At 52.1% G+C, this 15,754-nt stretch overlaps 1 protein-coding gene across 11 annotated transcripts in view; it reads left to right on the top strand.

The window, feature by feature from the left end:
• ADD1 (adducin 1) overlaps positions 1-15,754 on the top strand; it is a 91,325-nt gene that overhangs the window by 68,853 nt on the left and 6,718 nt on the right. For 5 of the 11 annotated variants that reach the window (XM_070372790.1, XM_070372791.1, XM_070372792.1 and 2 more), the window contains 8 exons: positions 1,116-1,259; positions 1,360-1,458; positions 2,041-2,217; positions 6,292-6,636; positions 9,155-9,256; positions 9,963-10,052; positions 10,767-10,859; positions 14,827-14,983. In XM_070372790.1, the coding sequence (XP_070228891.1) occupies positions 1,116-1,259; positions 1,360-1,458; positions 2,041-2,217; positions 6,292-6,636; positions 9,155-9,256; positions 9,963-10,052; positions 10,767-10,859; positions 14,827-14,983 (1,207 nt within the window). The remainder of the gene's footprint in view (positions 1-1,115; positions 1,260-1,359; positions 1,459-2,040; positions 2,218-6,291; positions 6,637-9,154; positions 9,257-9,962; positions 10,053-10,766; positions 10,860-14,826; positions 14,984-15,754) is intronic. The other 6 variants (XM_070372793.1, XM_014477822.2, XM_070372794.1 and 3 more) reach the window with 3 other exon arrangements.

Genomic DNA, 15,754 nt, shown 5'->3' with positions numbered 1-15,754 from the left:
AAAATAGGCTTTCTGACAGCCCTGTGAGAGCCAAACACTCAAGAGCGAGCTGGAATTGGCTTTTTATCACCAGTTTTGTATTTTAATGACTTTCTGGGTTGGTTTCTTTGACAGATGACCTCATTGATTAAGAAATACCGGATTTTACTCTATCTGGATGTTTTAATGTCATAGATCTTTGCTTGTATGGATGAATGTGAGAATCTGGTTTGTTTGCTTTACTTTGAAGATACAGGTCTTAATGTTGGCATCAGTTTATTAGATATCATTCTCCAAGTGATACAGGTCTTCCAACCCAGAAAAATCCATGCTTTCAAAGGAACTGTTAGAGGTACCTTTGAGAATATGGTTGTTACAAATATCTAGCATGTAATTTGTTTTAAAACTTAACAAAGTAACTTTAGTTTGTAATGAAATACTTATAGAAAAACTGTTACTGTGAAAGGAATTAAATAATGATATTGCCTTTTTTGGGGGTATTGTGTTTTTAGATTAACTTCTCTGTAAGAAATTATTACAGTTATAATTTAAATCTCTGGAGGTTGTTCGTCTAGGTAGAAGACATTTAAAATTAGCATATTCTAAGGTCAGTTTGGAAAATTTAAGGAAACTAAAGGGCTATATGGACACTTAGATTTTTCACTTAATGTAGAGAAATTGTACAGTATACTTATCCTAAACCTTTATAAATTTCCTTTTATCTGATTTTCAGGTGTTCTATCGCACCTACGAACTAAGGTGAAAAGTACACAAAAACCTCTCGGCTCTTCAGAAGCCTCTCTCTGCAGCACTGTGCCTCATTTAGAGGAGGCCATTGTCTCTCCCTGCAGCAGCTTTGGGACTAATCTTATTAAATCTGAGCTCACTTCTTGTTTACAGTCAGTGTGGGAGAAATCCAGAAAGATGTGAAATTTTTTTGAAGTCTTCCTTGATAGTGGTGGCTTTGATTTTTTAAAGTATGGATTGGTAATAAGACCCAGAAGTAATCTTAAGGCTTATCTTAATTTCATGGGCTCCTTTATTTCTGAAAGAACAGTTTGAGGAACGCGCTTGCCAGTTGTCAGTCTGTGTGCACTCCTGACTTGTCTGCACTGATGCTGCCTCTTGTTCTCTAGGTCTCTGCGATGAAGTGTGGCCTCTTGCCCATCTCCCCTGAGGCACTTTCCCTTGGAGAAGTGGCATATCACGATTATCATGGGATTCTGGTTGATGAGGAAGAAAAAATTTTAATTCAGAAAAATTTGGGGCCTAAAAGCAAGGTCAGTAGGCATCTAATCTGGTATTTAAATTATCGAGGGAAGAAGAAAACATATCTATCTTCTTGCCTGGTACCTAGAACTTTCCTGATTCTTCCCTTAGGTTCTTATTCTCCGGAATCACGGCCTTGTGTCTGTTGGAGAGAGCGTTGAGGAGGCCTTCTATTACATCCACAACCTTGTGGTTGCCTGTGAGATCCAGGTAGGCAGTGGCCGTTCCATGTGGTCTGGTCATTTCTAACTTAATTTTTCAAATACGTAAGTCACTACCATTTATGGAGGGCTAGCATATACTGGCCCTGATATCAGGTGCTTATTTATGTTGTTATGGGTCTTTTCGTTTGAACCCAGGCACTTCTTTTGAGAAGTAGGCTCAGGGAGTAGAGCTTTGCCCGCAGTCTCACAGCTCTAGGTGCTGCTTATGCCAGGTCTGCCAAGCTCCCCGTTTGCACATTATTCATTGTTACCCGGCTTACATCTGTGTATTTACCCTGACGTATGTCTGTGTAGTAGCAGCTGCCAGTCTCCTTTATATGACCTTGGAAGGGGCTTTGTTTTCCCATTTATTCTTCAAGTATGAGTGCCCAGTATTTTTTCATGCTAAAGACAAATTTCTGAAAATAGTCTTGTGATTTATCTGTCACTTCCATCTTGCATTTTTTATTCTTGCAGTGATTTGGTTTCTTTTGACACCTCCATTTCTATTGAAGTGATCTCTCATAGTCATCTGACCTGCTTGATCAGTAAGGAACTCCAACTGTTGTGTTTGCTTGTTTTGGAAAAGGTTCGAACTCTGGCGAGTGCGGGAGGGCCAGACAATTTAGTCCTCCTGGATCCTGGGAAGTACAAAGCCAAGTCCCGGGCCCCTGGGTCCCCGGCAGGGGAAGGCAGCGGATCACCGCCCAAGTGGCAGATTGGCGAGCAGGAGTTTGAAGCCCTCATGCGGATGCTGGATAATCTGGTAAGAATGTGGTCACCGCTCGATGGTACTGCTTTCATCCTAAGAGCACAAATGTTGGGGTTTCTATAGTTAGTGGATGGTGTTATGAAATTACTGTTTTCAGGCAGTGTCAGAATGCTGTGTCTCCAGAACCATGAATATGTACCAGGGCAGTTTAAGTTCTAAGCTAAATTGTGATTGAATACACAGGTGAGGGTTTCTTGTCTCCTTTTGTTTTTAAAGATAGCATCATTTGGACTATGTGGGGATAGTAGCACAGAGGATAGTGTACTTTGCTGAGTAACTGAGTCCTTGAGTAGCAGGGTCAGCTCAGGACCCGTCAGTCCGAAAGCAAGCTGTCCAGGGGGCCTTTCTGCATCAGTCAGTTAGCCGAGCGTCTTGTTTGTTATAACAGTAAATTCTAGCCACGTGGGGCCTGTCTGCTGTGTTTCACATACTTTGCTGCCGATCTGTCACGTGGGAGACCCTTTGCTGCCTCCTGAAGGGACAGGGAGCCCAGTGTGGTACAGAGTGCGACCATGGGGCTCTCAGCTTAATAGGCATGTTAAAGTAGTCTGTGGCAGGATGTGGCCTGTCTGGTTGCAGTGAGGGATGTCATCCTTTTGCAAGGATCATAGAGGAAATTTTTGTAGAGGGTGACCCTTGAGAGTGACCTCAAAGAAGAGGTCAAAGTGTGACAGCTTATGCTGGGAAAAGGGAGGCAACTGTAACATGGCCATGGGCACGGCCGGAGACCCAGCCGCGGGCACGATGGACAGCCTGGCCAAGGGGCAGGACCGTGCCTTTCTGGTCCGTCTCTGATCTCACCAGTCGGTTTAAATGTTAGGGTCGAAGCAACCTCAGTAAAGGTAAATGGCTCGGTGCTGGGCCCTTCTGCTGCTGCAGCGTCACATCTCTTAGATAGGGTTCAGGGGTCCGTCCTGTGGCCACATGGACATAAAGTAGTGGGCGTGTGGGGCAGAGAAGCCATTGAAAGGGCTGGTGCCGGCTTCACGTGAGTTCCCACCATTGGACCAGGTCTTGGTGGGGATGGGTGGCTTCAGGAGGCAGGAAGTTTCACTTTTCTGAAGAGAACAACTCATGGATCTGGTTCAGCGTGTGCTAAGTGTCCTCAGAAGGTTCTTCTCCCTGAAGTTCTCCGACTTAGGAGAATGTTGCTGTAAAGGGAGGGCTGGGAGTGAACGGCTAAGCAGTGATGACGACAGCGTGGGTATCACTGAGGAGGGTGGTGCCTGGAGAGCAGACTCTCCTGACTGCTGAGCTCGTGTGCTCAGGGAGGGTGGGCTGTGCTGACGGACTGTCTACTCTAGCTGTGAGCGGGGACACAGTCTTGCCCTCGGGGAGTTCATGGCCTTGTCGGGAAATGGACAGACAGATCCCACATGTAGCCCAGACCTCGACGTGTGCCTGACAGAGCACGACGGCAGTTGCCAGGACAGAGATGGGGCTTGAGCCAGGACTGGGCCCGGGGACAGGAAAGGAATTGAGCTCATGGAGGTCATCAGTGGAAGTGGCAGGGAGGGTAGTGCAGTCTCAGGAAAGTCACCCAGAGCAGGCTGAGAGTGGGGACGTAACCCTGGCATCTGACCCGGGGTCCGGCACCAGAGGAGCCGGGCAAAGCAGGGGTCGTGGGGGCTCCAGTCTCACCATGCCTTCTTCTCTCCCTCGGGCAGACACTTTGACCTTTTCCTGCTCTTACACCTACAAGCCAAATGGGGATGGGAGGGAGAAGTAAAAGTCAAGAGAACACCAGCCTGCCACATCTTTTGCACTCAGTACATTCTGGAAGGTGCAGAGAGAGAGAATTAGAGTTGGTAACTCTAATTTGAGGGGGGCGGAGATAAAGGATGAAAGAAGATAAGCGAGATTACAGCAAGGGTATTTATTTGGTGCCCTTAATGTGCACAGGTTATCCTTAATATTAGAGGCTCTGTGGTTTATGAGAAATAAACGTCGACAGCAATCACTGACTGTAGTCTGTGTTTTAGTTTATCATCTGATCAACTGTATATGTTTGCTAATAACTCAGTCAGTAGAGAGTAGTTGAAGATTCTCACACTGTAGGAAATATTTCATATGATAGTCATAAACATTTCTGGCATACACAGAAGAAATGCTAACTTGTTACCCAGAAAATCAAGATATAATTCCAGCTTCTCAAAAGAAGGAATAAAGCCGATTTTTAACATACAGCACGTCTCAGGTCTGAGTTTTGCTCTGATTTTGGTCTGGCATTTAAAGGGGAAGAATAAAGAAAGACACGCCACACCCCCTCAGAATAAAAGTTAGTGACGTCCTGGATGGTTTATTTGGAATTCTTGAAGATTACTCAAGAGCCCTGACTTTCAGCAAGAGGAAACCTGAATGAATTAAGAACTGTATGTTTCAGAAGACAGTGTTACTTTTTATTCTTCAACAAAGCATGTTCGTAAATGGGAAAAAAGCGTGTTAAAAAGGGAAGACACTTACCTGTCTTCCTGAGTGTAGTTACAAAACAAAAGTAAACAACGGCCAACTGCACTCGGGTCATTACCACCGCGCTTTGACTGTTGTAAGGGAATGGTTGGTAATGAAGGCGGCCTCCAACGAGGAGGAGCTCCCAGAGGGGAAGGAGAATCCCCACATTGAGAGCAACGTTTCTGAAGTAGCTTGGCAGGTGGCATGTAGCCACTGACTCATCCTGGCTACCAGCCCTGTGTGATCCTTTCAAACCTGAACCCCCTCATCATTCACAGTGAAGGCATCATTCACAGTGAAGGTGTCCTCACCTGGTTCAGGTATGACAGGGAGTCCAGGCACAGTCCAGGCTGAGTCAGGTCCTTGGCGTCGGGCCTCCCAAGGCTGCAGTCAGGGTGTTGGCCTGGGCTGGGTTCTCAGCAGAAGGTTCTCATGGTGGAGGATCCACTTCCAGGCTCTGCACATGGTGGGCAGACTTGATGTTCTTGCCGCTCAGGCGTCAGGGCAGCTTGTTCTTTGAGTGCCAGCAGTGGACCCGGAGACCCTCTCAGGGTGAGCACTGCACTCTCCTGCAGCAAGCCTGTCACCTTGGCCGAATGCTTCTGCCTTGAAGCAGGCCCTGGTCCCGCTGATAGCACAGGGGAAGGGGTTTATGGCGGTGGGGGCCCTGGGGCCAGTCGTGTCGGTCAGGCTCCCGGACACTCAGTTCTGGAGACTGGTGAGTGAGGCATCATCCTGGCCTGGAGATGCTGTCTGTGGGCTCAGCACACAGCGGGCACACGGGCTTGGTGCTGTTACAGAGGTGGGAGTTAGCAGGCTGCGGGCTGTGAAGTGCAGGAGCCCAGGGTTGAAGGCTCACTCCAGTGCTGCTGCGTTTAGGGATGAAGCGATTTTGCCAGGTACCAGCTGTCTGAGGTGTTTGGTCTTCCTGAAAGATTATCACAGTATTTAAACTGCGACTGAAACGGTTAAAAAAAAAGTGTTAAGTACGTTGATTAATATAACTTGTTCTGTAGCCAACAGCAGGTAAACCCAGGTTGCCTTTTGAATTTTAACTTTTTCTTGATACATATATATATAAACAACAGGGTGCCTATATTAATTCTTAAGAATTGAACATACTGTGTAAGCAGCACCTATATCCAATTCCAGCACCCAGAACCTCCTGTCCCCACTTTGAGTCTCTTACTGCGTCCCAGGGGTGACCCCGGTCCCTCCTTCTGACAGCGCAGACTGGTTTTCCTCTTTCTGTGAATGGAGTCGCATGGGCTGTTCTTCCACATTGGGTTTCTCTCATCAGTGTCGAGTTGGTGAAGATTCGTGCAGATGTCTCCCCTGGTAACAGTGTGTTCTCCCTGCTGTGTCCCGTTCTGCTGTGTGAATGGACCACAGTTCACCCCTTCCACTGCTGGTGGACTCGTGGGTTTTTACTCTGGGGCCTTGGGAATCCTGCTGCTGTTGGCATTTTCGTACCTGTGAACACACTTGCAGTTCTCCTGGGCAGCCCTGTCCATGGGGTGTGCATACTCTGCTTGTATAGGCGTTTCCAGCTTTCTCAAGTGAAGCACTGATTTTGAGACCTGGAGTAGTGACTGTCTCTTTCTTTTCGGCCCCTAGGGTTATAGAACTGGCTACCCTTACCGATACCCTGCTCTGAGAGAGAAATCTAAAAAGCACAGCGATGTGGAGGCTCCTGCCAGTGTCACAGGTTACTCGCTTGCTAGTGACGGGGATTCGGGCACTTGCTCCCCTCTCAGACACAGTTTTCAGAAGCAACAGCGAGAGAAGACGAGGTGGCTGAACTCTGGCCGGGGCGACGATGCTTCTGAGGAAGGGCAGAACGGAAGCAGTCCCAAGGCGAAGACTAAGGTGTGGACGAACATTACACACGATCACGTCAAACCCTTGCTGCAGTCTCTCTCGTCCGGTGTCTGCGTGCCAAGCTGTATTACCAACTGCTTGGTCTGTGCCTACTTACTGTTCATAGTTAGATGACGTAGAGCAAGTCGGCTCGCTGGGGCTTCGGAGGCTCTGGGACTCTCACCCTCTGACCTAGGTTTTAGGCAAACCTTCCTCGTTAACCTTCTTCAGCCTGAATTCAAATCCACTTTTGCTTCAGCTATAATTCAAGTAATACACTCTGCTTGAAACTGCTTAAGATGTATTGTGCTTCTGCAGTAATTCCAGCATTACCTAACTCTGTGCACAGCAGAAATACCACGTCACTTGCGTGGATTAACCTGAGAGTGGGAGCTGTCGTTCAGTTCAAACCGTCTTTGAAGAATCTTTAATACTTCATGACACAGATGTAGTTGGAGCATAGCCTGCTGTTTTAATGTCATAAGCTCAGCTATTTGATTTAGGTGCTAACTCAGACATGTTCTTTAAAGTCCTAGTGTTTTCTTAAGCAGTTTTCCCTCACGGCTCACGGGCATCTTCTCAGCTGGCCCTCTCGTTCGCCTCCTTCCCCGCTTGCTGTGGTCCCAGAGCCTCCGAACGCTCTCAGCCAGCCCCCTTCTGCATGGACTGTTGCATGTGAGTAGACAGCCACAGTGGAGTCTCTGGCTCCTGCTGGGTGCGGCATGGCCCAAGGGCAAGCAGGCCACCTGCCAGCGCCAGCCCCAGTCGTTGGGAGGTGAGCTTCGTGTCAGGAGGAGCGCTGCCTTGGAGGCTGCTCCGCGGTCCTGGTGCTCAGACGTCTCTGGGCAGCCCTGGCCCTGGACGGTCCACTGGGCCCTGCATCCCGGTAGGTGAGGCCTAGGTGGGGCCTCACACGAGGACGCGGGCCGGGATGCACGCGTCTCTGTGTGGTTAGTTCCGCAGGAGCAGAGGGGAAACCAACCTAGACGTCCCGAGACGGGACCCCACGCAAGCCCAGCGGGCCATCCTGCTTCCCTTGTGAAAGGGCTCCTGCTTCATAGTTTATTTACAAGAAGTACGTTCTGTCTCCCCAGGTGGGGCTGGTGTCTCCTGAGGCACAGCTGGTGAGACAGCCTCTGTGCTCCTGAGGAGCGTGTCACGTGGCAGAGACTCTGCGTGCACATGGCCGGGCTCCAAGTTGGAGCCAGTCTCCTCTTTCCTGCCTCCTCACCTTCCTTCTCTTTCTCTCTGTCCCTTTTTTTCTATTTTTATTTTATTTGTTTAGTTTCTAATTTAGTTTACTTGTTAAAGGGAGTGGGCCTAAAAATGACATTCTGCTGACCAGATACATACAGAGTGCTGAACTGCTGTGAGAAATTTTTCCTAAGTGTATATGTCACAGCAGCTTTGAGCCTTATTTACTATTTGCTTGAAAAAATATTAACTTGCTTTAGGTATTTTAGTCACTGTATAAGTTGAAGGGGAGACTTTGTTCAGCTTTTAAACTTGTTTCTTACTGTTCTGGAGTAATACGAATTCCTTGCAGTGTTCCCAGGTTGGTATATCAATTTATAATAATCGTTCTTAAGTTTTTTAACGTGTTCAAGCTTCTGAGGTGATTGTATTAATGTTTGACTAAGCATTATGTTTGATAAGAAGCTGGAGTTGTTTTTGTCTGAGGAGATAACGGCAGTGAGTACCTCGCAGCCCATGCCCATCCCACGCTGCCTGCACAGCGGCCCAGCATTGGACAGTTTTGCTGCTTTCTTCAGAATCTCTTGGTTTATGGCTATTCTATTGCCTCTTGAAAATACTCTGAAAGGCGTAACATCTGCTCTCTACCACGGGCTTGTTTTAGTGTTCAGTGCCAACTCATGCCTGAGGGTTAGAATTTGATTAAAAATCTCATATTTGATTGGAGGTCCAAAAAAAACTATGCACGGAAGGCGCATGTGCTGGTGACGTGCACTGGTATCTGAAACAGCCTTCCAGTGCGGGCCGCGAGCTTTCTGTTTTGCGGGACGCTGTCGCAACACCAGAGAAGCATTAAGTGTCAGAAGCACTTGGCGCCGCCAGACTCTTCCACCGGTAGCTGCTGTGGAAGGTCTTCATAACAGTGGTTTTCTTGGGTTGAAATAGCTACGCAAACGGTGCGTTCTGATGCGGAGTTTATTTTAACGCCAACTTTGGTGATGCCCGCTCTTGCCTCACCGCACAGTCTTCCCTCACCGGGCCAGCCGCATCACACCGCTTCTCATGACCCTGTCATCTCATGCTTCCCTCCGGCTTTGGTGTTGGGGTCTCTCCGAGCAGTGAACCAATGTGCTCTGAGGGGTCCTCCACGACTAGTCCGAGGCCGTCATGGGTGTAGCTCTGTCAGCAGCCCGTGTCATGCCTGGGTCTCAGCTGGGCTTATTGACGGGCCTTGCCCGTCAGTCACAACTCTGGCTCCCTGCATGACTGGTTTCCAGCCACTGCAGTGACACTGTGGTGTGGTCATTGGTTCATCCTCTGTGAGGGTCAGTGCATGACCAGATGTGAGATGAGTTGGACAAGTTGGTGCTGTGGTGTCACTTACTGTTGTCACGATTCTGACTTGCAACTGTTCTTGGTGTTTTAGTGGACTAAAGAGGATGGACACAGAACTTCCACCTCTGCTGTCCCTAACCTGTTTGTTCCACTGAACACTAACCCAAAAGAGGTCCAGGAGATGAGGAACAAGGTGCGTACTGACCGCTGCCAGCACTCGCTGGAAACGCGTGTGGGGAGGAGGTGGCTTGTGGCTGCGGGGAGAGCGCCAGCCCTGGGCGGCCGGCGGCTGTCCCGTGACTGCCGGGTCCACCCTTCACCTGCTGTGCCGTGCACGGCGGTGAGCAGCGGGCGCTTCTGGGCCCGATGCTTGAACAACACCCCTCCCTCAGCACGGCAGAGTCCCTGGCGAGAGGAGCCTTTGCCCCTGCCTTGCCAGGTCCATTTGAAGAGTTGTGAATGTTTGGTGTGTTGGAACGTGAGACCCACCAGTGTTCACAGGGTCCCTAGAAATGGGCACACAGGGTGTCTCCCCTCAAGTTAGCGAGGGCAGTGAGAGCCATGCCTGCTGAACTTGTCCAGAAGAAGCAGCAAGTCTGGAGGGTCTGTCCAACCCTCTGAGTCTTGAGTTACTAATCAGGCTGGACGAGCAGTGTTAGGCGGGCAGGGTAGTCGTGCAGGGCCCGCCGGGGAGCAGGGCAGCCCAGAAGAGCAGCTTGTGCGTGGCTGGGGCCTGGACCAGCAGTGTTAGGCGGGCAGGGTAGTCATGCAGGGCCCGCCGGGGAGCAGGGCAGCCCAGAAGAGCAGCTTGTGCGTGGCTGGGGCTGAGCGCACACAGCAGCTTCAGGCATAGCGAACGGTCTCTGTACTGTTGATGTCTCTCTCCTTGCCATCCTCAGATTCGAGAGCAGAACCTGCAGGACATTAAGACAGCTGGACCCCAGTCCCAGGTGTTGTCTGGTGTGGTGATGGACAGGAGCCTTGTCCAGGTGAGCGCTCAGAACGGTTCTGCCGTTAGTGGGTGGCACTGACCGCCTACTCCAAGTTACTCTTAAGTTGGGAGAGGATGACTGTGAGGTAAGTGTCCTAGGCACCCAGTTCCCTTTGTTTAGAGTCTTCGTGGTAAGAAGTAATCGGCCCCTTTTCCTTGAGTTGTAGACCGAGCATCAGCATGCCCAGGGCTGTGTCCCCCAAGCCTGCTCTGCGTTGTGCACGCCTGGGTGAGGGCAATGCAGGCTGCCTGCTTGGGGCCCGGGTTTACCTGGTTCCAGCAGGAGCTGTGGGACACGCGGGAGGAGGGTGGCTGTGGTGGACGGTGGTTCTTGTCTGTTGCTGTCCACGACAGCGTGCTGCTTGGGAAAGGTGCAGCGGGTCCCTGTAAATGTGATGCACATGTACACTCACTTCTGTAGAAGGACTGCCCTTCGTGGCACCCTGAAGATAACTGTGTGAGTAGTTATCTCGGACAGTTAAGTTGCCGCCCGATGCTTTAGGCTCGACTCGCCAGGGTAGGTGACTGGTTGCTGTCTGCGGTGTGGGCCAGCGCTTGGCTCTGTGGCCCATGTTTGCACGTCGCAGCGCCACCCCCTGCCCAGGCTGCTGACGACCGTCTCGCTGCATGCTCTCTGCTGCTCCGTGCTGCGCTCTGGGTGACGTGCTCGGCTGGGCCTGGTGGACTCTGACCACTCAGTTTACTGTTGCAGGACGCACCCCTCTCTGACTGTACGGAAAGAATCGAAGGGCTCGAGCGTACAGAGCAGACCTTTAGTCCCGCTAAGTCTCTCTCTTTTAGAAAGGTACTCACTGCCCCTCCTCCGCTACCTGCCGGCACCCCTTGCTTGTCACCCGCCCCACCCCCTCCTGTCGCTGCGCCTGGTGTTGTCTTAGGTACCAAGGAGCTCTAAAGGAGTCTCTGAGCTATTTGTGAGATTGTACAAGAGGTTCTGTTCTGTCCATTCTGTTCTTTAGTTTAACATTTTGTATGAGGTTATTTTTAGACTTTTCAGCATTTTTATGTTGTGCTGAGAAGTGGTTGATCTTAGTGATGTTTCTCGAGATTTGCATGTGACTTTGGTCGGTGCATATTTTAGGACTTTGCCTACATTACAAGGTGCCAGCTGCAGAAGGCTCATGGGTCGACCACGAGCAGTGTGGCGGCTCTCCCGAGAGACCTCCCCTCTCGGCTTGCTCAGCTGTGATCCGAAAGTAATGAACATGGCAGTCAAAGGCTGTATGATTGAAAAATGTCATTTCAGAGGAATGGTAAATAAAACAAGACAGTCTTTGCCAACCCTTGTTGATGAAATGTGAAAATGAAACTGTCAGTCGCGTCCGACTCTTTGTGACCCCATAGACCATAACCCACCAGACTTCTCGGTCCATGGAGTTCTCCAGGCAAGAATACTGGCATGGGTTGCCATTTCCTTGTCCAGGGTATCTTCCGACCCAGGGGTCGAACCTGGGTCTGCCACATTGCAGGCAGGCCCTTTACCATCTAAGCCATCAGTATTTTTACCTAAAACAAAGCAAAACCAAAAAACCCTAGATAATTGTTTTGAATGTTGCAAGGGGGAAAAGGACTTAGCAAAATTTGAAATCCCAAATTGTAATTTCTCTGTGTATGTGGTACGTAGAGTCAGTGGGGAATGTATCCTGTATGACCTGCCCAGGTGGAAGGAAACTGCCTGTGCGCACTCAAGGCTGCTGGTGTCAAGGACAGACACCGCTGACTTGTGTGTACCCTGTGTGCAAAGGGAATTTTCAGGGCCTTTTTCAATTAATACATCTCTAATGAGATGCAGATATTTATTAGTGTTCCAGTTGCCAGAGAAATCAGATTTGTACTAATTCGTCTGCTGATGAAATTCTTCTGCATGTTTATACATTAATTCCACGGGTCCCATTTTTCCTTGTCCTTAGAATGAAGGACCAGTTACTTGGAGGAACTTCTCCCAGCGAGGAAGAACAGTTATCTTTTTATCCCTCTCAGCTGTTTTTCATGTTGCTCATCTGGGCCATAAGCTGTTGTGATCTTACTAGTTCATAATTTTTTCTCTCAGATACATCAAAGTGTGTTGAGTCCATGAGCCCAGGACGCTTAACCATGAAAACCCGAATCTCCCTCTGGCTTCGTGGGCTCAAGCCAGCTGGCAGTCATTGCTGTGCTGTCTCTCTGGCATTGTTTTGTGCTTGGTGGCTTCTGTTTGTGCCCTGGGAGGGCTGTCTGGGGGTGCACCTGTGAGCCGTGTTAGAGGACGCTCGTGGCCAGCCGCTCGTCCGGGTGTAGTCTGGCTCTCGCTGTGCCCAGTGGTGCTCCCAGACTTGGAAGTGCGTCACAGTCCCCTGTGGCTGCTTCGTCAAGAGTTGGATGCCTGGCTGGGAAGCTGAAAGTCTGTGAGAGGAGGTTCCTGGCTGCTCCGGAGTCCCCGCCTCAGTGGCAGACACTCGCCCGTGAGTGTGGCCTCAGGGCGGGTGGCCGAGGATGCCGCTCCCGGCGGCAGGTGTGTGTTCTGCTTCTCCTCCACCGTCCTCTCCTGGTGCTCACGTTTGCACCCTGGTCTTCTTCCCACCCAGTGTACTTCATTTTCACGGCGCCAATGTCTTTGACACCCTGGTGAGCAGGGCAGCGGGTCCCAGCCACACCCGACACTCGGGACCGCGGAGCCCGACTGCAGGCACACTTGGCTCCAGTGCTGGGTGGGCCAGCCCTCCCCTCTGGGTTTTGTCATGAGTTGAGTTGTTAGAGGCCAGGGGGTGTGCGTCTGCTGAATGCCGTCTGGCTTGTGCAACACAAGGCTCCCTGTGCCCACGTGCACATGCAGCCCCGCTGCGCGCCGGAGACGTGAGGCGCCTGCAGCCCGCCCGGTGCACTCGCTCGGGAACTTGGTGTTGACGGTGTGTGTGGCCCAGCACCTGGAATGTGAACTCAGATCTGAACAGGTTTCACTGGTGAAAACCTGTGCTCAGGTCAGGGCACTGGGCCAGGTTTGCACAGTTCTGGAGCTGGAACTGTCCCCCGACCCAGACCCCATCGGTCAGGTGCAGAAGTCACTGCTGGGCGCGTGGTGCCTCCCAGGATGGAGGGGTGAGAACCTCTCGGGGCTGCTGCAGGGAGCAGCCCTTCCACATCCCAGTTCCTCAACCCTGTTGCCCAGCAGCAGGCCTGGGGCTCTCTGCGTCCCCTCCCTCTGGAGTAACAGGGTCCCCTATCCCCGGGTCTGGTCAGAGCTTCCGGAAGGCAGCTCAGCCCTCAGCTGAGGAGTTTGGAAGAGGGAGCTTCCTGCCGGTGGAGCAGGACCCAGCCGTGCTGCACCTGGAGGACCAGGTGTCCCGGAGAAAGGGCCTTGCTTGACCACAGGGCGTAACCAGGCTTGATTCTTGATATTTTATTCCTTTACTCATTGTGAACATAAGGTTAAATGAATGTGAGTGTTCCTCTGAGAGCTTGACTCTCACTCATCTCACTGGCAGTGATACCAGGATGCAGATGCCACTCCCTAGCTGCTGCAGTTTCGAGGACGTCAGGGCTCAGCCTGTCTCAGCCTCGGTCAGGCTGCAGGCCCCTTTCAGGGAGAGTAGACAAGAAGGGACTTGTCTCAGGGCACAGAGCTGACTCAGGGCAGACGATGACCCCATCACTGTCTGGGAGGTGAGGCTCCTTCTGGGTGAAAAGCCAGGACTACCCCGGGGTCAGGCCTGCTCAGGAGGAGCCCCCCCACCCCCATCTAGGCAGCTGATCTCGAATCTGGAGGCTCTTTGAGCACAGGCTGTGGGCTCCCAGTCCTTCTCCCCTTCTGGGTCCATGTCGCTGGACAGTGACCCTCAGCCCAGGTTCCCAGGGCAGCGGTTGGCTGGTGAGCTGAAAGTCGTGGGCTGGCCTGACTCTGTCCCTTGTGCCCGGCGCTCGCATGCCCTCTGCCTGCGGTGTCGCCCCTGAGGAGAGTGCTGCCAGGCTGGGCCTGACGTCTGAACAAGTGCAGCTCCTCCTGTCTTCACTTGTTTCCAAAGTTATTGTTAAGTCACCGGACGTGTTTGGGTTCTGCCTGCCTCTCTCGGACATGAGCTGCAGAGCATGTGGGGCCAAGCAGGCAGGCTGTGGGGCGGCCTGCCTGCCGCCCACGTCCCTGGGGGCGGCCTGCCTGCTGCTGCCCGGTGGGGCCTGTCCGCTTGGCCTCCTTCCAGCCGGGGCCGCCGTGGGCTTCACTGTGCTTAAGCTTTCTTTCTTCCTTTGTGTAAGTTCTTATAGTTTTCCAGGTTCCTCAGACAAGTACTGGTGTTGTGTGTTACGTTGTCATCTCTTCGTGTCTGGAAACAAGTTCCAGGCTTTAGTTACTCAGCAGACGTACGAAGGAGCAGAGCTTGTCTGTGCTCTTAGAGCAGACGCTCGTTTCTGAGCACACCTGCCCGAGTGCTGTGGGGAACGGTGTCCAGCAGGGAGGAGGGTGATGGGCTGGAGAAATCCTTCTGCATCCCTGTCTGAGGACCTGGCCCCCTTGGGGCGCCCTCCACGCTCCGGCTGCACCTTGGTGCATTTGCACCTGAAGTCTGGAGGCTTCCTTAGGATCCGCTCTCTCTGCACCTTCAGTCTGTAGCATCAAAGTCCTGCTTCTCCTCTACGCTGCAGGCTGCTGCCCCACCTGAGCCTCAGGCGCCCCTCAGGATGCTGTGTCCCCTGTCGTCTGTCTGTCTGCCGCCACCGCCCCGCCTGGGAGGAGGGAGAGTCCTGGGGGTCCCTGCAGACCGTCTGTCCCTTTCTGTCTGCAGGGTGAGCTAGTGACGGCTTCCAAGGCCATCATCGAGAAGGAATACCAGCCCCACGTCATCGTGAGCACCACCGGCCCCAACCCCTTCACCACGCTCACCGACCGCGAGCTGGAGGAGTACCGCAGGGAGGTGGCGCGCAAGCAGAAGGGCCCCGAAGGTGAGGAGGCGCTGTCCCTGCGGGCGCCTTGTCCTGAGGGGACTTCAGGTGCGCGTCCTGACCTCCCCCAGGCTAGTCCTGGAGGACGTCAAGGGTAATCACGGCTCTAATTAGTCTGGTCGGGAGGGCCCGGAGTCCTCGCGTGAGAGAGGTCCTGCCTGCAGTCAGACGCGGTCGGGGGGAACCCCCGCTGGTCTGAGCACCGCACCAGCACGAGGCAGGGCCTGAAAAGAGCCCTGCTTGTCAGTGCTGCTGTGAAGCCTCTTGTGGGCGAGAAGGGAGGGAAGGAGTCCGTGGGCCTCTGTGGCCTCGGGAGCCCTGGCAGGCCCTCTCCCGTCCAGGTTCCGGGCCGTGCCGGCCAGTGCTCCGTCTCCTAGCTGGATAGCCGTCTGTGTTGAGGGCTCAGGACGGCCAAAGAAGAATGCATCGATTAACCTGGGATAGCTGTTGGGCAGACCAGTCTGAGTATTACTTTTAAGATGCATTCCGCCTTTGATGTATGTAGTACTTCATTGTCAACAGTTCCCCGAGGAGGGGCCTTCTCTGAACCGTCTGGTCTCATTCACACTCCAGTCGTTTTTGAGCAGTTAGGTTGTGGCAGGCCCTGTGAGTGCTGTGCGTTCCTGTGTTTCAGGACTGTTAGCTCACAGTAACCCTGAGAGCTGGGTCTTTTCTCACTGGTTAGAGCAGAGACACCTGTTCCCCAGAACAAGGCCGGGTGCGGCAGAGGCCCGCCTAGGGCTGACCCACACCCCGGCACCCAGTCTCCCC

The sequence above is a fragment of the Bos mutus genome, chromosome 6 (assembly GCF_027580195.1).
Source record: "Bos mutus isolate GX-2022 chromosome 6, NWIPB_WYAK_1.1, whole genome shotgun sequence".
Classification (NCBI taxonomy): Eukaryota; Metazoa; Chordata; class Mammalia; order Artiodactyla; family Bovidae; genus Bos; species Bos mutus.
Note: the sequence above shows the minus strand (reverse complement) of the source record. Positions and strands in the feature narration are given on the sequence as shown.